The sequence below is a fragment of the Artemia sp. Qi Xiang Cuo genome, chromosome 15 (assembly GCF_049724085.1).
Source record: "Artemia sp. Qi Xiang Cuo chromosome 15, ASM4972408v1, whole genome shotgun sequence".
In the NCBI taxonomy this organism is placed as follows: domain Eukaryota; kingdom Metazoa; phylum Arthropoda; class Branchiopoda; order Anostraca; family Artemiidae; genus Artemia; species Artemia sp. Qi Xiang Cuo.
This window is the reverse complement of record NC_142808.1, coordinates 12,505,698-12,531,225: the sequence shown is the minus strand read 5'-3', so window position 1 is coordinate 12,531,225 and position 25,528 is coordinate 12,505,698. Positions and strand designations below refer to the sequence as shown.

At 33.7% G+C, this 25,528-nt stretch overlaps 1 protein-coding gene across 1 annotated transcript in view; it reads right to left on the bottom strand.

The window, feature by feature from the left end:
- RpS6 (ribosomal protein S6) overlaps positions 1-25,528 on the bottom strand; it is a 56,078-nt gene that overhangs the window by 5,270 nt on the left and 25,280 nt on the right. The window contains exons 3-4 of the mRNA XM_089101880.1: positions 21,895-22,040; positions 1,505-1,708 (exon numbers count right to left, since the gene is read on the bottom strand). Of these exons, the coding sequence (XP_088958006.1) occupies positions 1,505-1,708; positions 21,895-22,040 (350 nt within the window). The remainder of the gene's footprint in view (positions 1-1,504; positions 1,709-21,894; positions 22,041-25,528) is intronic.

Below are 25,528 nucleotides of genomic sequence, written 5' to 3'. Positions count from 1 at the left end.
TTTGGGAGTAATATCTTTAACTGTATTTTATATTTTTTTGGTAATTTTGAGATTTTTTTAACTAACAGCTGAAATCTGATTCTGGAATCATGTGGTAACGAACTGTAAGTAAGGGGCGATCCGGCTCAATAGTAACGGACAATCTAAAAATAGAACTTCGATACAAATAGATACATCAAAAGAGTCAGATTTTATGCTGATTTCAAATATACAAGTTCCATCAAGTTTAGTCTTACCCATCAAAAGTTAAACACCTGAGAAAAATTTACCTAATTTTCGAAAAAGGGAAACACTCCCTAAAAGTCATAGAAATTTGATGAAAATCACACCATCAGATTCAGCGTATCAGAGAACCCTACTATAGAAGTTTCAAGCTCCTATCTGCAAAAACGTGGAATTTTGTATTTTTTGCCAGAAGAAAGATCACAGACGCGTGTTTATTTGTTGTTGGAAGTTTTCATGGGGAAAGGGACATTGCTATGAAAGGGGGCACCGAATTTCCCAGCACTATTTAAAAAACGAGCAGAAATTAAATATAAAAAAAAACTGAAACTGAACTGAAAAGTTTTCAACTGAAAACTTTTCAACATCAATACTTAAAACGAACAGAAACTATTACGTACATGATTGGGTTCGCCCCCTAATCATTACCTTGCTCTTTACGCTTAAGTTTTTTCTGTACTTTCATCAGAGCTATTTATTCTAGTTGAAGAGCTTTGTGATTAAGGGGTCATTCTTAAATAATTGGAACAAAATTTGACTAGAGGGTGTGCTCCCTAATATACATAATAAAAATATACGAATATAGAAGTTCGTTACGTAAGTTAATTCGTAAGTTACGTCAGAACAAAATTTCGAGAAAGCTATTTAGCCAAAAAAAAAAGTAAAATTAGAATGCAAATTTCGTTTTATTATTCATGTGCGGTGAGCCAAAATCAAAGCTGCATTAATTAAAAAACGTTCAGAAATTAACTAAAAAAAACAAGTTTTTTTAATTGAAAGTAAGGAGCGACAATAAAACTTAAAACTAACAGAAATTATTTCATATATGAAAGGGGCTGTCCCCTCCTCAACGCCTCGCTCTTTACGCTAAAGCTTGACTCTGTCTCACAACTTTATTTTTTAAAACAGTAAAAAACTTTAGCGTAAAGAGCGAGGCGTTGAGGAGGGGACAGCCCCTTTCATATACGGAATAATTTCTGTTTGTTTTAAGTTTTAATGTCGCTTCTTACTTTCAGTTTAAAAAAAAACTTTTTTTTTTATTTAATTTTTTTAAACCACGATCTTAACTTTACTAACATATGAAACAGATAAAGCTAAGAAACAAAAACATGAGTCCTTTACTTGGGGGGGGGGGGTGGATCTCATGGTAACTTTCCACAAAGCTAACCTTTTTGATAAAAAACTATTGCTAGCCTTATAAAAATACAAAATATAGCAAAAATACAAATATATGAAATAAAATACAAACAATATTTGTATATAAAAATACAAAACATCATACCTGAAGAACAACTGGAGTAACAAGACGTTGAATTTTGGGGGTCTTGTACTTTAGTTTTTTGCCTTCCTTGACAGGTAATGCCCGCCTAATCACATATTGCTGTACGTCGTCATCCTTAGTTAGATTGAATAGCTTCCTGATTCTGGAAGCTCTCTTTGGACCAAGACGTTTTGGAACAGTGACGTCAGTGATACCCGGGATGTCCTGGAAGACATTAAAATAAGATTAACAGAGTCTGAGACTTGTAATCAAAGAAAGGTGAAGTCACAGAACATTCAACATTTAGAAAGTGCTCATCTGATTTCCTACCCTAAATTTTTGTTCAATGGCCTTTTTTAAGTCCCATTTGGGCTTGTAACCATAGTAAGGGGGAGTCAAAGAATATTCAACATTTAGAAAGGGCTAAGCTTATTTGCTACCCTAGATTTTTGTTCGATGGCCTTTTCTAAGTTCTATTTGGGCCGAAATTGTTTTATTGACAGCAGATAACGGCCAAAATTGGTGCAAGGTTGTGGAGCAACCTCCCTTGTTATTTAAAACAGTGCCAATACTTTCAATTTGCTGTAATGAGCCCCCTTCCAATATACTTTGACCATCAGTTTGATACTAGCCCCGAATTTAAATAACAATTTGGTTGATTTCATAAAATATGATTATGCCACGGTGGAAATTATCATTAATTATAGTTAATATTTGGCTGGAAGTTTAAAACTAAACCTGGGAATAGCACCAAAAACCAGAAAACCTTTTACCTATAACACCAAATATCCGACATTCTGAGCCTACTTTCTTTGGTCCCTTTTCCCTTTTTTGTTCTTCTTCTCTGTACCTGCTATCTATTATAATGATAGAATAACAAGTTTTTCGTGCCCAATTCAAGATCGATATTTTGTTTAAAAACAAAGGAATTTCTCAAAACATAAGTATCATAAATTGGAATATATGCAAATGGAAGAACCCAGGGAGACTCGTGCAATTCCTTCTTAGTTTCAACATTAAAATTAATTTTACGGAATTGAAACTTTTAAAAAACTTTACTTTTCAGTTAACTTTATCAAAATAAAAATTTAATGAAATATTCAGGCCTAAAACCCAGACCGAATACTCATCAGTTTAATTTCATTCAGATTTTAGTACTATCTTTGAGAATAAAAATTTTGATTTTCCTGTGTTAGGCATGCATAGTAGAATACTACAAAATGCGTAGGGTTTTTTTATTTTTATTTTTTTTAGTAGTTTTTTTAGGAAAATTTTGATTTTTTTTTTTAGGAAAATTTTGATTTTCCTGTGTTAGGCATGTATAGTAGAATACTACAAAATGCGTAGGGTAAGATACCCAGTAGTCAGATAGCTAACTACCATCTCAACTGACAAGTCACCTTAAAAACTAAGATAGCTATTTAAGCCTAAAAACGAAGAGATTCCTCGAAATGAGGATAATAGATTGGAATATCTGCAACCGGAAAGAACACAAGGAGACTACTGCAATTCCCGAGTTCAGCATAAAGATTTATTTAGCAGCAAAGCGCTGATTTGTGGGAATGTTTGCATCTGCATACACAGAGCGGGGGGAATCTTCCTTTTTCAATGTCAATTCAAGGTCAATTTCTTTGACCTTGAAAACGATGCAACGGCCACACTCCCCAAGATATATTTACCAAATCTGAGTAAATATTTGCCTCAAAAAGCTCTGCTCTATATTTTACCCCTTCCCTCTCTCCTTCAAGAACCAATATGAAAGACAAAATGAATATTTTCGGGTCCTGATTTTTCTAGATTTCCTGAGCGCCCTTAAGGCCAATCTGGACACTCACGATTAACATATTTTGTATTAAATAATATAGCATTTAATTAAATCATGTGGTAAAAAAAATCTTTGACTTCAGGATTCAAATAGGCTTCTTTCTTTTTTGTCACACTTCTTTTCATGTCATCAGTAATGATGTCATTACAGTGTCATTACAGTGCCATTTTTTTGTTTCCGTCATTGGATAGTATAATTGACACGTTTGTCTGTATATCGTTTCGCTCAAGAGCGATATTAAAGCTGTTAGATATTAAAGCAATATTGACATTACTGACACGTTAAAGCAATATTGACATTATTGAACAGTTTGTCATTACGTTGTTTCACTCAAGAACGGTGTTAAAGCAACATTAAAGTTTAAAGAAAAAGGGGATTCTTTAAATGAAAAGATAAATTAAGAGTTATCTTATTTACCCTTAAATATAACTTACCTATTTACCCTATATTCATATTCTTGGGATTAGTTTCCAATGAAATAAAAAAAAGAGTTCATTCAGAGCAAATCCATAAGCGACATTGAAACCTGATTGGATCAAAAATTAATTTATAGATGAGAACCACCCCCTATCAACTTCCTGCTGCGCACAGTAAAGTTTCCTAGTGCTTTAACAAAATAAATTAATTAAAATTAATTAATGATAAATTTTAATTGAATTAAATGTAACCAGTGGATAAATTTACATACCTATTCAATTTTAAAAAATGAACTGAAAGTAAGGAGCAACATTAAGCTTAAAACGAGCAGAAATTATTAAGTATATGAGAAGGGTTTCCCTCCTCGCCAATGCCTCACTCTTTACGGTAAAGTTTTTTTCACTTTTAAGAATATTGTTATTTTAACTAAACGGCTACTTTGTTTTAGAAGTCATATTTTAATATTTGGAACTAAAAGCAAACTTTAGCGTAAAGCGAGATGCTGAGGAGGGGGAAACCACCCCTCATATACGTTATTATTTCTGTTTGGTTTAAGTTTTAATGTTGCTCCTTACTTTCAGTTGAAAAAACTTGGGTTTTTATTTAATATTATTTAAAGATAATGTAATATTATTTCATAAAGAAAGAAAAACGAGAAAAAATGGGATTTTATATAGGCCAAATGAAAGTACTGAAAAAAAAAACACAACAAAGCGAATATTTCGATTGGACAAACGACTCTCTTCTTCAGCGCGAAACGAAATAATGTATCCAAAAACAAACGCGGAAAGTCAATGTGAAAATAACAAAAAAAAAGGAAAAAGCCAAAAACTTAAAAGATGAATAAAATCCAAAAATAAAAAGAATTAAACCCAAATACCTAACAGCCATAAAAGCGAGTTATTCGCCAATATCCGCGATTTGCAAAAAATCCAAACAATTATAAACTGCCATCAACGGATACTAGCGAACAACTAAGCGAGAAAAGATAACAATTCATTCACTCAAAAACAAAACGAACCAGCAATTAAATAAGTTGGAGAACTATATCATCTGACTTCGGGTTTTAATTAATGCATTTCTTGCAGACACCTTTGAGACCTAAGGGGTTGTTGACGTGTTTGATTATATGATTGGGAAAGTGGTTCAAGGTTTATTTCAGGGATTACTAAAGTATCGGCTTCTCTTTTGAGAAAACCGAGATATGACTCGTTTATTCTTAAATAACCAGAATCTCTGTTCAAAGTTAGACCTGAATGTTGGTAATTATAAATTTCAACAGCTTCCCTGTGTGCTGGGCAAAACCTTTGTCCTGCAGAATTAGGCTAGCTTCATTAAACAAAATAGTATGGTCTGGTTTTTCAAAGAAGTGCTCTGCAACGGCAAAGTCACAGTTGTATGTTTTTTTCCGCTTTTTAATTGTATTATTAATTGAACTAGAGTGCTGAGTTAATCTATCCGTTAGTCGCTGATCAGTTCTTCCGATATACCAAAGACCACACGAACAAGAAATTCTGTAGACACCAGAGTTTTCACCTATCGGGATAGGGTCTTTATCTTGATAAATTTGGGACTTGATAGTTTTTCTGGGTCTATAATAAGTGTAAATGCTATTTTTTCTTAGATGTTTTGAAATGTGGTCTGAAACCCCTTTAACGCATGGGAGACCAAGATAAACTGAATTTTCCCTTTGATTTGTGTTTTCTGTGGAACTATCTGATAATATTTTAATGCGTTTTGCAATTACAGAATTTATTAAAATAATTGGATACCCATTCCCAAATAAAATATCTCTAAGGTGGTTGAGCTCTAAATCCAAGAAGCGTTTTGAACAAACTTTTAATGCTCTATTAACTAGAGAAGTGACAACTCCTCTTTTCACAGCAGGAGAATTATTGGAGGAATAACTTAAATAACGGTCATTATGTGTGGGTTTTCTATATACACTAAACTCGAAACATGAATCATTTCGGTGCACCAGAACATCTAAGAAAGGAAGACGCCTCTCTATCTTTGATTCCTGAGTAAATTTCAGCTTTGGATCCAAGGAGTTGAGCAAGTGAAGAAAAAAACCCAGAGACTCGTCACCATGCTCCCATAAATAAAAAATGTCATCTTTAAAACGACCCCAAAATTCTGGTTTACAAGAACTTTGCAAAATAGCCCTTTCTTCAAGGTCTTCCATGAAAATATCAGCCTGTATTGGAGAAAGGGGGGCACCCATGGAGAGCCCATACTTCTGTCTATAAAAAATGCCTCTATAAAGGAAGTAAAAAGAAGTTCTGTTACAAAAGTGTTGTAAGTGAAAGAAGAGTCTGATTCGAAAGAGTAGATTTTTCTGATATAGATGGGTTAGAATTAACTTTATGCTCCAAAATCATTTCGGCATTTTGAGGATCCCAATTGGTATACATTGAATCTGCATCAAAACTGCCAATTCTTGTATTTGGTTTAACCGACACTTGCTTTACCTTGGAAACAAAATCAGCGGAATTTTTAATATAGGATTTTTGAGCCTGAATTAGCGGGCGAAATACAACTGACAAGAATTTCCCTATTTTTGCTGTAGGAGAATTAAAAGAAGAAACAATGGGTCGAAGTAGATTACCGGGCTTATGAACTTTAGGAAGACTATAAAAAGCGAGGGGACGTGCACTCGCGTGGGTAAAACCTTTTGTACAGTTGATCTGTAAATTCACCCTTTCCTTTTAGACAAGAAAGCTCTTTTCGGACTTCCTGGACAAATTTTTCTGTGGGATCGGTAGCTAATTGTTCATATGTATTAGAATCATTTAAAATTTCTCTGACTTTTTTGTCGTAATCATCTGAATCTAATACAACAACAGTATTGCCTTTATCGGCTTTCATAATAATCCTGGAATGATCTTTATTCGCCTTCTGTTAATAATCCAAATTTAAAAATTTTTAGTAAAAATGAACGCTTGGTCTTACAATTTACCTCCTCTTATTGCCCTCAAAGCCAATACTGGACACACGAACAAGTTCAAGCCAATAAGATGCAGAACGAATCGCTTCAGCAATTCTTTTATTCTGTTTTATACAAGTGTCATTAATCATGCTTAATTTTTTGCCTTTTTTTGTTGTAAGAGATAGCGTAATTTAGTTGACTCTTGCCAATAATATGAACGCTGTTTTTAAATAAATGAATCTTGAAAACGAATAAGATAATATTGCCAATTTGCTTACAACTGAGGACATGAATAAATAGACACTTTTCTCTAGAACCTTTGATAATATTTTGTTTGCGATGTTGAAGCAAACATTTGAAGTACAGCAGTATTGAAAGATCTTTTTAGTCTTATTTATATATCCTAGAAATTTTTGTACTTGTATGATATACGCAATACTACTCATGTTGTTCATTCGTTGACGCAGTATAGAGCCGGTTTTTTTCGTTATTGCCTTTAAGCTCAGCCTGAGGGACGGCAAAAAAAAAAGATAAAACAAATGAAAAATATACAATTTGGGCTATATATTTGCACATTAGGGGGAGGGGGGGGCTGTAAAGGAGTGGGATAGTGTGAAGTTGGAAAACAATTCTTACTACATAATATGCAGAATGATTGTATCTAACACATTAGGTATGCAGACCCACTATACTTTACCCCCCCCCCCCTAATGCGCAAATATATAGCCCAGATTAGTTTCTAACGTTTTTATTTTATGTTGATTTTGCATATTTAAATAGTATTGAGAGTCAGAGAAACATATTAGAAGAGGGGTATATCATACAAATACCATAATTTCTTAAAACTTGGTGACGTCATTGTCCTAATGGCGTCAATTGACTTTTTTTTTTACAGTGAATGTTGAAAATGTAATGAGACTTCCAATTATTTGACATCTGATGGGGCTCATGAACCCGTAATGAATTACGAGTTATTTTAGATTTCTCCTCGATAATGGGAAAATAATTTTTATTTCTCTTTTTTGTATTTCTACTGAGATCTCAAAAGTCTTTAGAACATCCAGGGCCGAATTCGAAGTTTTGACGCTTCTAGGCCCAAGCGTTTTTGTCGCTACGTTTTTGCGAGATTTAAGGCCGTTAAGTAGAATAAATAGCTCTTATGAAAGTACTAAAAAAAAAATCTTTGGCTTAAAGAGCGAGGTATTGACTAGGGGGCGAACCCTCTCATATACGTAATAATTTCTGTTCGTTTTAAGTTTTAATGTTGCTTCTTATTTTCAGTTGAAAAAAACACTTTTTTTTTATTTAATTACTGATCGTTTTTTAAATAATGCTGGGAAATCTAGCGCCCCCTTCATGGAAATGTTCTTTCCCCCAAGGAAAGATCCTTCCCCGTAACCCCAACTCCGACCCCCCCCACACTAGAAAAAAATTCCTCCTGAAAACACCTGTATGCTTCCCAATAACCAATACTATATGTAAACAATGGGCAAAGTTTATAACTAGCAGCCCTTTTCCCGGGAATTATGGGGGATTGAGTCATCCTCAAAGACATACTAATTAGATTTTCGACTATGCTGAAAAAAAATGGCTATCTCAAAATTTTGATTGGATGACTTCGAGAAAAAAAATGAGAATATATATTTGAATCAGCATAAAAATCTGATTCTTCTGATGTATCTATTGGTATCAAAATTCCTGTTTTTTTTTATCTCGGTTACTATTGAGCCTGGTCGCACCTTCCTTACAGTTCTTTACCACGAACTGTTTGATACTAAGTTTAGAGTTACCCACCAACACTTACGAGCCAGAGAAAATCTGCCACATTTTTGGGAGAGCTAAACGCCCCCCAAAAGTAAATTGACCTTGATGAAATACATATCGTAAATTCGGCATGTTAGAGAACCCCATTGTAGAGGTTTCAGGCCCCTATCTAAAAAAAGACGTTTTGTATAACTTTTTGAAAAGGATAATAACGAACGCGTGTTCTTGTTTCATGGTTAATTCTATTAAGTCATGACCTAGAATGTTTCCAAAATGGAAATACAAATGAAATGTGGAAAATTTAGGCCATCTCTTGTTAGTAAAAAAGATTAAGCCATAGCGAAGGGTATTTGGTGTAAAAAAATGTGGCTCAAATAGTGATGTGGTGCATTGCGCCATTTGCACCACGCCATTTTGTGGTACAAAACGACAATTTTGGCTCTATTTCGGCGAAAACACTCAAATGAATATTCTGAGCAAACTAATTAATTCAAAGTTATCAAATTGTTATATAATAATTATAACCCGCTTTCAACAAGGGCGCATTCGTTCCTAAGATATAAGTAATCTATACAAAATAAACATTTAAAATTAAATTTACTTTAAAGCTTCATTTAAAATGAATAAGAAGTAAGTATCATCTTTTATCTTACGCTCATATCATCTTAAACAGATGATATTCCTTTATAGTTAATAAATGGACCTTTCCTAGAAATCCTTTTGGTTCTTGATCAGAGATTGAATCTCCATTCCTATTCCATATTTTAAATTTTTTGAACAGTTTGCTTATGATGAGAGGACCATCTTTAAAAGGGGTATAAGGGCAAATACCTTTTCTAACGGTGCCGGTCTATTTACGGGTGGTTGGACTATTTAAAACTTCAGTATCAACAATTTTTACAAAATTGGTATAACGAGTGCAATTCCTGCAAGGAATGAGAAATGACGGTCCGCCGACGATTAGATTTCCCAGCGAATCAGGTACGACTAGCGTATGTCTACTATATACGTCCCTTGCTAGAATACGCGTGCCCTCTTTGGAGACCACAGGTGCACATCATTTGACTACTTAAGTGACCAATTCGAGGCTGTTCACAAAAACGGGCGATAAAAGTCATACTCGGCCTCAAATATGACAAGTATGCAACTGCAACTGTAACGTTGAAAATACCAACGCTGGGAGAACGGAGATTCCATCTCATGTGCAAATTTGGATAGTCGTTTCTTGCTAGGGAAAAACACAGTAGGGTGTTACCTCCTCTTATTGCCCTCAAAGCCAATACAGGACACACGAACAAATTCGAGCCAATAAGATGCAGAACGAATCGCTTCAGCAATTCTTTTATTCCGTTTTATACAAGTGTCATTCATAATGCTTAATTTTTTGCCTTTTTTTGTTGTAAGAGATAGCGTAATTTAGTTGACTCTTGCCAATAATATGAACGCTGTTTTTAAATAAATGAATCTTGAAAACGAATAAGCTAATATTGCCAATTTGCTTACAACTGAGGACATGAATAAATAGACACTTTTCTCTAGAACCTTTGATAATATTATGTTTGCGACGTTGAAGCAAACATTTGAAGTACAACAATATTGAAAGATCTTTTAAGTCTTATTTATACATCCTAGAAATTTTTGTACTTGTATGATAAACGCCCTACCACTCAAGTTGTTCATTCATTGACGCTTTATAGAACCGGGTTTTTTCGTTAGTTTCTTTCAGCTTAGCGTGAGACAAGACAAAGAGAAATGACAGAATATACGGAAAATACTCAATTTGGGCTATATATTTGCACATTAGGGGGAGGGGGGGGGGTAAAGTATTTGGACAGACTGAAGTTGGAAAACAATTCTTACTACATAGGCTAATATGCAGAATAATTGTATCTAACACATTAGGTATGCAGACCCGCTATACTTTACCCCCCCCCCCCGCAGGCGCAAATATATAGCCCAGATTAGTTTCTAACGTTTTTTTTTTATGTTGGTTTGGTATATTTAACTAGGATGGAGAGTCAGAGAAACATATTATAAGAGGGGTATATCATACAAATACCATAATTTCTTAAAACTTGGTGACGTCTTTGTCCTAATGGCGTCAATTGACTTTTTTTTACAGTGAATGTTGAAAATGTAATGAGACTTGCAATTATTTGACATCTGATGGGGCTCATGGACCAGTAATGAAATACAAGTTATTTTCGATTTCTCCTCGATAATGGGAAAATAATTTTTATTTCTCTTTTTTGTATTTCTGCTGAGGTCTTGAAAAGTCTTTAGGACATCCAGGGCCGAATTCAAAGTTTTGACGCTTCTAGGCCCAAGCGTTTTTGTCGCTACGTTTTTGCGAGATTTAAGGCCGTTAAGTAGAATAAATAGCTCTTATGAAAGTACTAAAAAAAACCTTTGGCTTAAAGAGCGAGGTATTGACTAGGGGGCGAACCCCCTCATATACGTAATGATTTTTAGTACTTTTCTTGATTTTTAGCAAAAACGCAAAAGCGTTTTTGCGAGATTTAAGGAGAAATACCCAAAAATCCGGGAATAGTGAAAGCACTGAACAGGATGCAACTGATGAGCCAAAAGTAATGAAAGAGAGGTGATATCGAACTGCCAATCTTGGGAGGCATCTGACAGTTTATATGTGGCCATGGAATTCCTGTGTTATTTTAAAATCACTTTTCTGTGAATAGGCAGCGCGTCGGCGGAGTGCACCTGGCACTTTGATAAATCACGTCAGTCCAATTTTTGTCGAGAAAAAAATCACTCAGTGATATTTTTTGCGCCCCCTGGCATTGTGCGCCCCTTGGCCCGGGTCTAGTGGGCCTATTGGTAAATCCTGACCTAAAGACACCAATATCACTACTAAGAATTTTTTTTAATATTTTTTCGCGCTTAGTAAACACAATATCACCTATTGTTTCCTTTGGAAGGAAAGACAATAAAATTGTTTTATTACCCAATAATAAACCAAAATATATAAGTAATATATATTTGTTTATTGCGACATAAATATTGGTTGAATAAACCTTAATAGTAAAGAATATAGAACAATACTAGCTAAAGCCATATACCAAACAGCCGACATCTACAACACTACAAACACACTGGCAAAAGAGCATGTCAGACAACAGACATAAAAAGGTGGGATTTACTCCTTACTGAGAATAAAAAATGTTTCGTCCCCTTTTCATTCCCCCCCCCCCCAAAAAAGTCCCCTTATACTTTACCACCCTCCGAAAAAACTTCCCCGGGAAATTTTCATAGCTGAAGCGCAACCGACGAGCAATAAAAAAAGAACATAATTAGATATGGTTCCCCTTTATTTCAGTCAAATAAAATTTGAACCCCAAAACCTGGAGAACAATGAATGAATTATGTGCCAAGTCAAAATTAAATGCTTACTATTGCTACCACTAACCAAGCAATCTGGCGTCAACAAATCTGTGCACGCTGTTCCTCTACCCTTCTATCCAAAGCTTCACTATTTCCCCCTTCTATGAGTCAGTTAGGAATTTTTGCATATCTATGTTGGAAGTCTGTAAGTCCTAATGTTTTTCATGGCTATTTTAGTGACATCAGGTCACATAGTTATGAGACTAGTCAGGCTGATAATTTTGTTCTGCAACATAGAAGTGGAACCAGGCTGGTTTCCCTACAAGATTGTCAGGGACCCATGGATGGAACTCCATTCCAGGGAGCATTTGGGGTGCAGAACACCTCGGGTTATTTAAATATAATTTGAAAACATATTTGTTAGAAGGTTCGTAGTTTTTATTTATTTATTAATATTATTATCCTTTTTATTATTCTTATGGTAGAATGGTTGATGAGATATTGGTTATAGTTTTTATTTTGGTTATGTAAAATATTTATTTCTTATTTAATTTAATTTTTTTCGTTAGTTTAATTATTTGTTAAACAAAAATGTTTAGCCGCCCGTCGCAAGTGCCTTTTGTATTTTTTGGGGTGGTTATTAGTAATTTAGTTGTTTTGGTTTTGTTTATAAATGAAGAAAATTGAATTCAATTGTTTAAATCCGTATTAACAAAATAGTACTACAAATAATACTTACTTTATTTGTAGTAGTGTTTTCTTAAGTAAATGTGATCAATTGACTGAAAAAATTGTTATTATAATTGCTCTACCAAAGTTTTGAACAGCTACTTAGAAAAATCAAATAACATTGCACCTTGTTACAGTGCAGTGGTTCCGGCCAGGCCTAACAACGTAACATGTCCCGGTTCGGTCCCGCATGTAGCAAGGAATAAGTGTTAGCATAAGTGTTAGACAGTCAAATAATTTTTGCAATTAAAACAAACCAAGAAAACAATTCCACCACAATTATAGATTATTTTTTATCTTAGCCTTTGGCTGAAGACCTAAAACGTAGCTTTGCCCCAAAGGCATAAGTGGCTTGTTTTACAAGAAACGGGAACTTAAGTAGCACGAATTCCTACTACCGGTTTATTATTATCATTTACTTGCATATTTGTGCATGAGCTATTATTGAGTCGATCTATGTGGGGGGGGGGGGAGAAGCATATTTTAATGTATTTAAATTAAAATCCGCGAACTTGTCAATTATAGCATGATTAAGGCTTTGCATTTCATTCGATGCTTCTAAAATTTTTATTGTCTTGTTTCCTTTCCTTTGTTGTTTTTCTTTCTATTCTGTTTCTTTTTCTTGCACGTCAAAGAGTTCACGGCAGCAACACAGTAAGTATGGAGCGACTCGTACTAATAAAAAACGGAAACTCTAAAAAAAAGGACTTTTGATAATAACAAATACATCAGAAGATTAGGCTTTTATGCTGATTCTAAATATAGATTAACTAAAAAAAAACAAGTTTTTTTTAACTGAAAGTAAGGAGCGACATTTAAACGTAAAACGAACAGAAATTATTCCATATATGAAAGGGGCTGTCCCCTCCTCAACGCCTCGCTCTTTACGCTTAAGTTTTTTACTGTTTTAAAAAATAAAGTTGTGAGACAGGGTCAAACTTTAGCGTAAAGAGCGAGGCGTTGAGGAGGGGACAGCCCCTTTCATATATGGAAAAATTTCTGTCCGTTTTTTCTGACGTAACTTACGTAACGAATTTCTATATTCGTATTTTATTACATATATTAGGGAGTTCGCTCCCTAGTCAATGCCTCGCTCTTTACGCTTAAGTTTGAATTTTGTTCCAATTCTTAAAAATGACCCCTTAATCACAAAGGCCGTTAAGTAGAATAAATAGCTCTTATGAAAGTACTAAAAAAAAATCTTTGGCTTAAAGAGCGAGGTATTGACTAAGGGGCGGACCCCCTCATATACGTAATAATTTCTGTTTGTTTTAAGTTTAAATGTTGTTCCTTACTTGCAACTGAAAAAAAAACTTGTTTTTTATATGATTTCTAATCGTTTTTTAAATAATGCTGGGAAATCTAGCGCCCCCTTCATGGAAATGTTCTTTCCCCCATGGCACTATCCTCCATAGGAAGATCCTTCCCCGTAACCCCTACTCCGACCCCCCCCCCCACATTAGAAAAAAATTTCTCCTGAAAACACCTGTACACTTCCCAATAACCAATACTATCAGAGGCAACGCTGTAGCGTTGCCTATATATAGTAAACACCATACGGCTCCAATGTTTTATTATTATTAATGAAAAAAAAACTTTCCGAAAAATAATTTGTTCAAAGAAAAGTAAAGGCCATTTTCAACTTAACCTCAGCATGTCCAAATACATGTTAATACTTAAGCACAAAACGACCAGAAATTTCTATTAAATAACAAAAGATACCCAGAACGCACATAATGTAAAAAAAAAGTCATAGCAAAAACATACAACTGGCAACAATATAAATATATGAACAGATTTTAAAGCGACTTGTGCTTAGATTGAAAAACATATCTAACTGAAAGAGGATACAAACGTTGTGCAATTGAAGCATAGATGAAACTTAAAACGAATAGAAATTAAATAACAATCAATGGGAACAAACATACAATATATATTAATGTAAATGAATAAATAAATCTTAAAACGAGTGAAATTTAAATTGAATATACAAATCAAGTTTGAATTAAATAAAATTAAATACACACAAGAGTTTTGGTATTTCATTACTGGAAAAGTCTCAACCTTACTGCGTCATTAGTGGTTTACTGAAAACAATTCTTAGAAATATTTTCACTTTTATAACTTTAAGAAATCAAAAATTAATGAAGATTTTAGGGAATAAATCAGGATATGTATATTAAATTGAAAATGCACATTTTTTTTCAATAAACTCATTTGAATTTTTTTTTCAGTTAAGTACAAATTATATTCTGGTTTTTAGAAAGCATAGGGGTTTTGAACCCTACTCACATTAATTTATGCTCGTTTTGAGTTTGATCCTAATATTTATTTTAATTTTTGTTCGTTTTGGGCTTCATTTATTTATTGATACTGATTTGGGGTAGTTGTATGCTTGGTAGATTATATGATAGTCCGGACGCCAGGTGTTGAAAATGTGAACCATACCACGACGTAATGGGGCTGATACGAGAATTAGCCACCTCCACCCCTAAATTGACCATGGATTCAAAATACCAATGACACTTGTTGCAGTGTCATTTCGAGTGCACCCGAAACTTGACATTTTATTATATTTTGGTGTTTCATGCAAGAAAATACATGTTCCACAAAGTTCGAGGTGCAGTTTTTCACTGAAATAGAAATGCCTAGAAGCTATAGGATGTTTTCATAACAAACAAACACGATTAGTTACAAATAATGGCAGAGTTAAAAAAAATGGCAAAACTATATGAGTCTTGAACAGTCTTGGTAAATATAAAGAAAATCAAACTGAATATTAGATATATAATGATATTAATTGTTGAAATATCCATCAGTTACTATTGAGCTGGGTCGCTCCTTCCTTACAGTTCGTCACCACGAACTGTTTGATATTAAGTTTAAACGCCCCCCAAAAGTAAATTGACCTTGATGAAATATATATCGTAAATTCGGCATGTTAGAGAACCCCATTGTAGAGGTTTCAGGCCCCTATCTAAAAAAAGACGTTTTGTATAACTTTTTGAAAAGGATAATCACGAATGCGTGTTCTTGTTTCATGGTTAATTCTATTAAGTCATGACCTAGAATGTTTCCAAAATGGAAATACAAATGAAATGTGGAAAATTTAGGCCATCTCTTGTTAGTAAAAAAGATTAAGCCATAGCGAAGGGTATTTGGTGCAAAAAAATGTGGCTCAAATAGTGATGTGGTGCATTGCGCCATTTGCACCACGCCATTTTGTGGTACGAAACGACAATTTTGGCTCTATTTCGGCGAAAACACTCAAATGAATATTCTGAGCAAACTAATTAATTCAAAGTTATCAAATTGTTATATAATAATTATAACCCGCTTTCAACAAGGGCGCATTCGTTCCTAAGATATAAGTAATCTATACAAAATAAACATTTAAAATTAAATTTACTTTAAAGCTTCATTTAAAATGAATAAGAAGTAAGTATCATCTTTTATCTTACGCTCATATCATCTTAAACAGATGATATTCCTTTATAGTTAATAAATGGACCTTTCCTATGCTGAAAAAAATGACATGAAAAATTTTTTCGACTATGCTGAAAAAAAATGGCTATCTCAAAATTTTGATTGGATGATTTCGAGAAAAAAAATGAGAATATATATTTGAAATCAGCATAAAAATCTGATTCTTCTGATGTATCTATTGGTATCAAAATTCCTGTTTTTTAGAGTTTCGGTTACTATTGAGCCGGGTCGCACCTTCCTTACAGTTCGTCACCACGAACTGTTTTATACTAAGTTTAGAGTTACCCACCAACACTTACGAGCCAGAGAAAATCTGCCACATTTTTGGGAGAGCTAAACGCCCCCCAAAAGTAAATTGACCTTGATGAAATACATATCGTAAATTCGGCATGTTAGAGAACCCCATTGTAGAGGTTTCAGGCCCCTATATAAAAAAAAGACGTTTTGAATAACTTTTTGAAAAGGATAATAACGAACGCGTGTTCTTGTTTCATGGTTAATTCTATTAAGTCATGACCTAGAATGTTTCCAAAATGGAAATACAAATGAAATGTGGAAAATTTAGGCCATCTCTTGTTAGTAAAAAAGATTAAGCCATAGCGAAGGGTATTTGGTGCAAAAAAATGTGGCTCAAATAGTGATGTGGTGCATTGCGCCATTTGCACCACGCCATTTTGTGGTACGAAACGACAATTTTGGCTCTATTTCGGCGAAAACACTATCAAATGAGTATTCTGAGCAAATCAATCAATTCAAAGTTATCAAATAGCTATATAATAATTATAGCTCACTTTCAAGAAGTTCCTAAGATTCGCATTCGTATCCTAAGATAAAAGAGGCGCATTCGTTCCTAAGATATAAGTAATCTGAACAAACAAAACATTTAAAATTAAATTTACTTTAAAGCTTCATTTTAATGCATAAGAACTAAGTCTCATCTTTTATCTTACGCTTATATCATCTTATAAGCAATCAGTACTTATAAATTAAAAAAAATAAATCAAATATAAAATAATAATAAATAATAAAAAATAAATAAAAAAATAAAAATAAGGGTTACGATGACTTCAGGTACGTTAGATTAAAACTATGTTTGAAAGGTTCTGAAACTTTCCGAATAACTGAACAATTGACCTAGGGGTAGGCCAATGTGGATATCCAAAACAACGATATTTAATTTAATATATTTTTCTTAAGGTATAAGACCCTTCGCTCTAAAAACTGTAGGAGAACAACAAGCAACAATGTCTCACAAACACCTTATAACATTGAAGTTAAGACACAGTTTGGAGGCCTTAATTAGGAAAAAATTTGAACAATGGAAGTTGCAATGCATGTGAGAGCAAGTGGATGCCACTTTCTATGTCAATTCTAGCAGGCAAGGGCTTTGCGACGAAGGGATTGGGGTATCACCCCAAACGTTTTGAAATTCGGTAAAATGTGGACTAAAATTACACTAAATCCGAGAAAAACAAAATGGCCTGATTACAGCAGAACTTCAAAGGGTCCAATATTTAAATCCTATTTCGATACCAATCCCAAAATACGGTAGAGAAGGTCCAAAATTCAGCAGTAGAATTTATAAATTCTGGGAATGAAGCCTCATAGTGATATGTCTATTAAATATATAAAGTATGTCTATTAAATTAAATATGTCGATTGTTCATTGTCAGAAAAGCAGTCATGTTTTCAGAAAGAGATCATGTATATTTATGTATTTACCATTTCTTTTAGAGGTTGTCAACCAATAAATTGATACCAAGGTCTGTGTCCTTTGGAAAGGGTAGACTCTCAAGACCTTCCCAGGACATAGGCTAGCCTAGAATCATTCCACAATTTAATTCACATATGCCAAAAAGAGAAGAGGGAGATAGGGGGGGGGGAGTAATGTTATTTTGTTAGAATTAAATGTTAAGAATATAAATGTTTGCTAATGCTGGACAAAAAAGAAGGAGTAAAGTAAAGCAGGCATTAAGGAGTAAAATAAGTAAGTAGTAAAGTAAAAAGTAAGTGAAGTATTTATATTCTTAAGTTCAAGCATTTTTGGGTTTTTAGATAGGGGATTGTGTGTCTCTAGTCAAGGGTTGTCGACTATAGCATTCTCGAAAGTAGTTCTATTTTCCCCTTCCCCTTTTAAAAAACTCATTTTTGGACGCTCTATAATTTAGATTGAAATGAGTATCAAATTTTGTTGGGGTTACAAGGCTGTCCAAGGACCAAAAAAAGCCAAAAGTTGCCCAAGCCTATGCTTGGCCGAAGTGGTGGTTGCGGCTCTGGAACGAGTGTGAGAGGCCAAGGACCGGGGTTGTAAATGCGGTCCGGATTTATTCTAATCAATACGGTCCCGATTTATTCCGGGCATCTAGTAGCAGTCAAGTCGGTTACAGTCGAGAAGATTGTAAATTGCCCTAATTACCTTTGGAAGTATCGTCCTCTTTCTGGTAAGCAGAACCAGAAGGGTCCCAATAGCATCCCAGGGTCTGAGTGGGTTGTCCATTTTAAAAGTCAGTTTGTAAAACCTAATAGCAGTGAGGAAAGTTCTTTCGATAGTGAGATAGCTTCGTTGCTTGATTATATTCAAAAACCAAATTTTATTGTGATAACACCGACGCCATGACGCCATGGATTGATTACTGATACGCTATTAACACTTTTGAAGCTACTCGAACCTATATTTTCTCATTAAATTATCTGTGTTGTACAATAGCAGTCGGATTAATTGAGGAATTATCTCCACCTAACAGTTTCCCCAAAAATGTGATTTTTAATTTCATGTAACTATAAGCCCGACCAAGTTGTGTTCATATTTTACAATTTGAAACTAGATGTGCCACACTTTGTTGAACCCTCTGCTATATCGATTGGAGACGTATGATAAAGATATTCCCCTTTATAAATATAAGGATAAGAGCCCAGGAATACCGCAATAATTCATTTTCTGATTCAACATAAAATGATTCTTATTTAAAAAGCACGCAAGTATATTCGAAGACCACACTGCCTTTCCATGATGTACAAATAACACTTCAATAGGGATAAATCCTTTTATTAGACAGTGAAAACAATGACCAAATTTCTGGATATTTCGATCACATACACAGTGGTCATCATCAGCAGATTAATTAAAGTAATACAAATAAAATAAACGATATTTATACAGAAACAAATTAATTACATATCATTTAGTATTTTTATTATTTTCAATACAATTATTAGAGTATTTCTCCTTGACTTCCCAGTTTCCGGTTCATTAGCTTTATTTGAATTGTCAGGTGGGCATAGGTCAAACGTATTGGGAGAAATGATCTTTACTTTATCTGACCGAAGTAAATTATAATAATAAATTATTATAATAATAATAAATTATATAATAATAATAATAAATTATATAATAATAATAATAATTATTATTATAATAATAATAATATATTATAATAATAATAAATTATTTAGGCCATATTCAAAGCCATGTTTCCGAATAAAATTTTCTTAATTTCAATTATTCCCCTGAAAATTTGTTTTAAACCCCAGTCCCTAGAAATCAAAGAGACATTCTTGAACATAATAAATGGTATGGAAAATTAAGACTACTTTCCGATAGAGCTGATGTGAAATCTTCAGGTTTGAAATTTTGCTTTAAAGCCAACAAAATAGAGTCTTAATGTTGTAGTAACCTCATTTTTAAATTCTGGTCGGCGCGTCTAACAAAAGAGTTCCCACAAGTGTATGGGATCTGATAGACACCACTTTGCTGCTCCAATGAAGTCCCCCCTCCGACCCCCTTGATCCGCCAATGGTCTGTTGGATCGTAAGAAAGTCTTTTATAAGTTTTTGCATCCTTTATTAAAATTGTATAATACTAAAATAAATTACATTTGGTAAAAATCGTTAACACGTGTTCTAAGCAAGTGGTTAGTGACGGGATGTAAACCACTCTTGTCTACCCGGTACCTCCACCTTCCCCTCCCCCCCGGGACACGACCTTGTTGATAAATATAAAAAATAGGGTTGCTGATCTTTCTAAGATGTTAATGTAGTTAAGTAAATTAACTAAAAAATTCGAAGTGATATTATTATATATATATGTATATTAATACTTTTAATTAGTCAATAATATATACATTAGTTTCTGATTCCTGTTTGATAAGAAGATATCAATGCTTTTTTTGGTCAGTTTACTGGCAATTAATGGCAGTGTTTGTCTTTTGCTAATGAGGAAAGTTACGCTTTCTTGAGCACCATGATGATACATATTTTTTACTCATTCTCTGCTGATTTTTTTTTACACGTTCCTTATTTTCGAACTTTGCGCCCGCTAATTACTAAAACTGCATGACGACGGGTTATTCCAAAGAAAATGAGTTCCCAGGTTTTCCTTATTTTTTAAGACTTACACGATGGTTAGTTTCTACTGAATCAATTACAAGAATCAGATTTTATTTTTACCGTCCTTGGTACTCTGACCATGGGTCTTAAGTAAACCTCTGTGCCACTCTGAATTTTCTTGTAAGTTTTAAGATTGTTTCATAAGGCGCCTCATAGAGTTTGGCGTTACGTAAGCTTGTATTACGTTACTGAAAAGACAACACTGAAGCAACAGAACATAATTCCTTTATAGTTAATAAATGGACCTTTCCTAGAAAGCCTTTTGGTTCTTGATCAGAGATTGAATCTCCATTCCTATTCCATGTTTTAAATTTTTTGAATAGTTTGCTTATGATGAATATGAGGATTTTAGACAATAATCATTATGGTTTCGTGAATTTTATGTTAGTCTACTGCCATGATTCCCAACGTGGCGCATGGCAATATGTTGGTGGGTCATGCAGGACGTGCACACTTTGGCTGACTATACTTTAAAGCCTTAGTTTTAAAAAAAAAAAAAAAAAAAAAAAAAAATTAATGTGAATGATGTCACATTCAAACACACTCAAAGAGCAAAAAAGATATATGATACTATTTTTATGATATATTGCATTAAAGGGGATGTATTCAGACAATATTTTTCATTAATATTAAATAAGCCTAGAACACGAACCATAAAACGATACTAAGTTAAAATTTTTTGAACAGTTTGCTTGTGATGATTATGAGGATTTTAGACGACAATCATTATGGTTTCGTGAATTTTATGTTAGTCTACTGCCATGACTCCCAACGTGGCGCATGGCAATATTTTGGTGGGTCATACAGGACGTGCGCACTTTGGCTGACTATACTTTAAAGCCTTAGTTTGAAAAAAAAAAAAAAAAAAAAAAAAAAAAAAAAAAAAAAAACCTTAAATGGCCTTTTAAGCTTTCTTTAGGTAAATACACGTAATATTTTGAATAACAAAATCTAAATATCATGAGGGGAGACCAGGATCTTAGAAATGCCTTGGTGGGGCATGGACCAAAATCGGTTGGGAGCCACTGGCCTAGTGTAAAACATTATATATATTATAACGTAACTTAACCACTTAGCATAGAAAATTATAACATAGTATATAGCATAGCATAATTATAACATAGTTATTTTGAGTCCATGAGTCAGTCAAGGCTGTATCCAGAGGGGGGGGGGGGTTTAACACCCCTCCCCGAAATGTTTGTCGGACTTGTAAACACGTAACTAAAATGGGTATAAACAAATTTTTTATGCGTTTTTTTTAGCTTTTTTGTGTACCCCCCTCCCCCACACGAAAAAAAACCTTGAGTAAAACATCATCCGAAAAAAAAATCTCGGATACGGCCCTGGTCACAGTGCCTATAAATATGTACGTGTCACTTAAACTGGAGAGTTCTGTTATGTTGATAACTGTCAAATACATTTTGCAGCATTAGCTTGTGTAAATATTACATACAAACACTAGCAATGAATCCATCATGTCTTCTGGGTTATGCAGTTTGTTTTATCAAAGTATGTTTGCCACATATGAACACTTACCTGTTCTCCTTTTCTGACAACAACTAATGCCAAAGCACTTAGGTTAGCATCAACGATGCAACCCCTAACTGACTTTCTTCTACGTTCACCAGTTCGTCTTGGCCTGTAACAGGAGTGTCCTTTTGATAAAAGAAGACGAACACGGCCTAAAATCAAACATGTGAAAAATCAGGAAAACATTAAGATAAGGATGATTGGATTTAGAACTGAGAACTGAATCGAGAACCGAACTTAGAACTGAATCGTTTTTCATTACTTACTGCAGAATACTTCAATAATGTATCACTATACTTAAACTATTACTGTACTGTATTACTGTTCTACTAACATCGGCTTTATTCTTACTGAAATCCAGCAGTCATTGGCAAAGGGCAATAAAAAATGAATTTATTTATATATATATATATATATATATATATATATATATATATATATATATATATATATATATATATATATATATATATATATATATATATATATATATATATATATATATATATATGAACTGAATCGTTCGTGAATCTGAACTTAGAACTGAATCGTTTTTCATTACTTACTGCAGAATACTTCAATAATGTATCACTATACTTAAACTATTACTGTACTGTATTACTGTTCTACTAACATCGGCTTTATTCTTACTGAAATCCAGCAGTCATTGGCAAAGGGCAATAAAAAATGAATTTATATATATATATATATATATATATATATATATATATATATATATATATATATATATATATATATATATATATATATATATATATATATATATGAACACATGCACCTTCCCCCTTTAGAATTTCCATTCCCCCACCTTACATTATAATTTAACTTAATATCAAAGCCGATTAATTTTACCTATTTATATATGAAGCATTATCGAAATTAAGCACACTGCCTATAAAACAATTTTGTTCAAGATTAACATACAAGATTAATGCTTAACGAGATTTTTTTTCTAGTAAAATGAAGACCTCCTCCCCATTTTTCATCAGTCTTTAACTTATATAAAGCTTAAAATTTATTTCTTAAGTCATATTGACCTTCCATTAACATTTAAAATGAGACGGGAATACAATGATGGTAATGCTCTTAATTGAGATAGTCACTTAAGATCAGCAGAACAGCAAAAAGCAGGACCCGAGAAGCTTGAGGGAAAACTTTCACCGATAATAGAGTCCAATGCTCTTGAATCTAACATAATAGTAAACAAAGCTGTCATTCTTACTATGGCTGTATCAAAAGGGGTACCGGGTTTGAGACCTTCTCCTCCGCCCCAAGGTTTGGTCAGACTCGTTAACAAAAATACATATAAAAACATTTTTGATGTTTATTTTTGGACCAGTCCCCCTCTCCCCTGAACAAAACTTATGGATACTCCTCGCTGTTTGCATTTTTTTTCAAAATAAAATATTGAATACCCCATTATTTTTAAAAATAAAATATTGAAACTCATGTTTAGTCTAGTATTGGTCAAGTTAATCATGGGCCTCCAAAACAGGTATTTTTTATGATTTTCTTCATAACTTTTTGTATTCCGGATATAATCTTCAATTATATTGTTGTTTTTTTTTTCTGTCAAATTTTAGCCCACTGGGACTGAAGCGCTATTTTGACAACCATGGTGCATGGTGCACAAGACTTTTTGCTGCTAAAACAATTAATGCCATCCTTCAAAGTAATTTAAAAGCACAAAGGACAAAAATTGAAACAATTTTTGGCCCTGGTTCCATCTTAGGTTTTATTATCCCTAAAACCAAAATTAAAAAAAAAAATTTTTTGGTATTTCAAAATTATGAAGTTTTTAGGGCAGTATCATATTTTCGTCAGTGATGCTAGGTTTATCTTTGAAAGTGAATAAGTAAAACTAACCAGTTTATTTAACAGCGCATTTCGTACCTAAAATTCCAAACATTGAGGTGACGAAGCTATATGTTCAGCTATAAAATGTACAAGCAAGACAATTAGTTGAGTACAAAAAATATAGGGGAACGATTGACACCCTTGATTTAGAAAATAAGTAAGATTTAGCCCCTAAAATCTGAGGATTTTGGTCCCTTAGGAATGCCTCTTGGAATAAATTTCTGGTTATACAACTTCCGATCTTGTAGAACAAACCCAATCAAGCCATTAGTCTAGGGCCCAATGGGTATCTAGTGCTTCACTACAGCTGATTTGCTATAGCACATAGCAGGCCTGTCGAACTTATTAAATCTCATGTGCTATTTCTGATCAAAATTCAGCACATTACTTCTTCTGATTCTGACAATGATGACTAACGCCATAAGTGTAATGACTAAGGAAACTTCACAAGAATATCATTTGAGCAAATAGTACAGGAACAATAGCAGGCAGATGGAAATGGTTACTTTGTCTCCCCTCTTGCACTGCACCTTAAATCAACATTATAACAGCGCTGGATCTACGGGGAGGCGGGCTAGAGGGGGAAAGCACTCCAGGGAGAGAGAAGGGGGGTAAACCAATGCTTAAATTGTAAAGGTACTATTATACTATAAATATGGTACTATAATAGTACCACAAAGGTACTATTTAGTACTTTAAAAGTAATATATAAAGGTAGCTTATAGTACTATAAAGGTAAATATGTACTAAAAAACTTATCTGTTTCTGTTGATGCTTGAATTATGCAGGTTTATCTTAGTTTTGACAGGATTTTGGAAGAAACTAAGTTTCAGCTGGGGGGGGGCCGAGGTCTGGAAGGGACAGTTGCCCCCCTGCCTCATAGTAAATTACGCCCTTGCTCCAGCTCTGCATTGTAATTATAAAACCTTTGCTTTGTCGTTATAGATACAATTAATTAAGTTTATTTGCAAGTCTATTTTAGTTTTAATTAAGGCTATTTTAATAGCAACATTCAAATCCATTATCCCTTATCTCCTAACAGTCCATATTTAACTTTTGGAAATGGCATTCTGCCAACTGTGATTTATTATGCTGTCAAATTTCTTATAGACCTTTACCTGTGATCACAAAGAAAAGCCAGTACTTCACTCATTTTATTTATTTAATTTACTAATGTATTTATAATCAAAATTCAAAAACCTTGCTTTGCCAAAAAATGAAGAGGTGTGATGGAAACCTATTTCCCATGTAACTAACCATCTGTTTTTGTGTGCCAAGAGCCTATACACTAGTATATAAGTATAGATACGCGCATGCCTAAGTCTTGGGGAAAGGGCTTCAAAACTAAGAAATTTCCAAATTTGGCCATAATGATTTCAATGAGTGCTTGTAATCACTCTGGGAGATAGGGAATCCCTATGCATAAAGGTTTAAATGTTAAAATCGCTATATTTCATTAAAGAGGGGGCCCAACTAGGGATTTGTGGTCCATGGTTCACAAGTAGCTCAATTTGATCTCTCTACTGGGACCAATATATTTGCACTTTAGGGGGCTGGGAGTAAAGTTTAAACGTATCTCTCATTTCCATCAGAAATAAATTTTACCCCCTCCCCCTAATGTGCAAATATAAACTCTGAATTGGTATACATACGGGTGGGGGTAAAATTCATTTGCGGCAAAAATGATTATGATATTTGGAAATGTGCATATTATATTTATGCACAAAGGTTTAAATATTAAAATCGCTATATTTCATTAAAG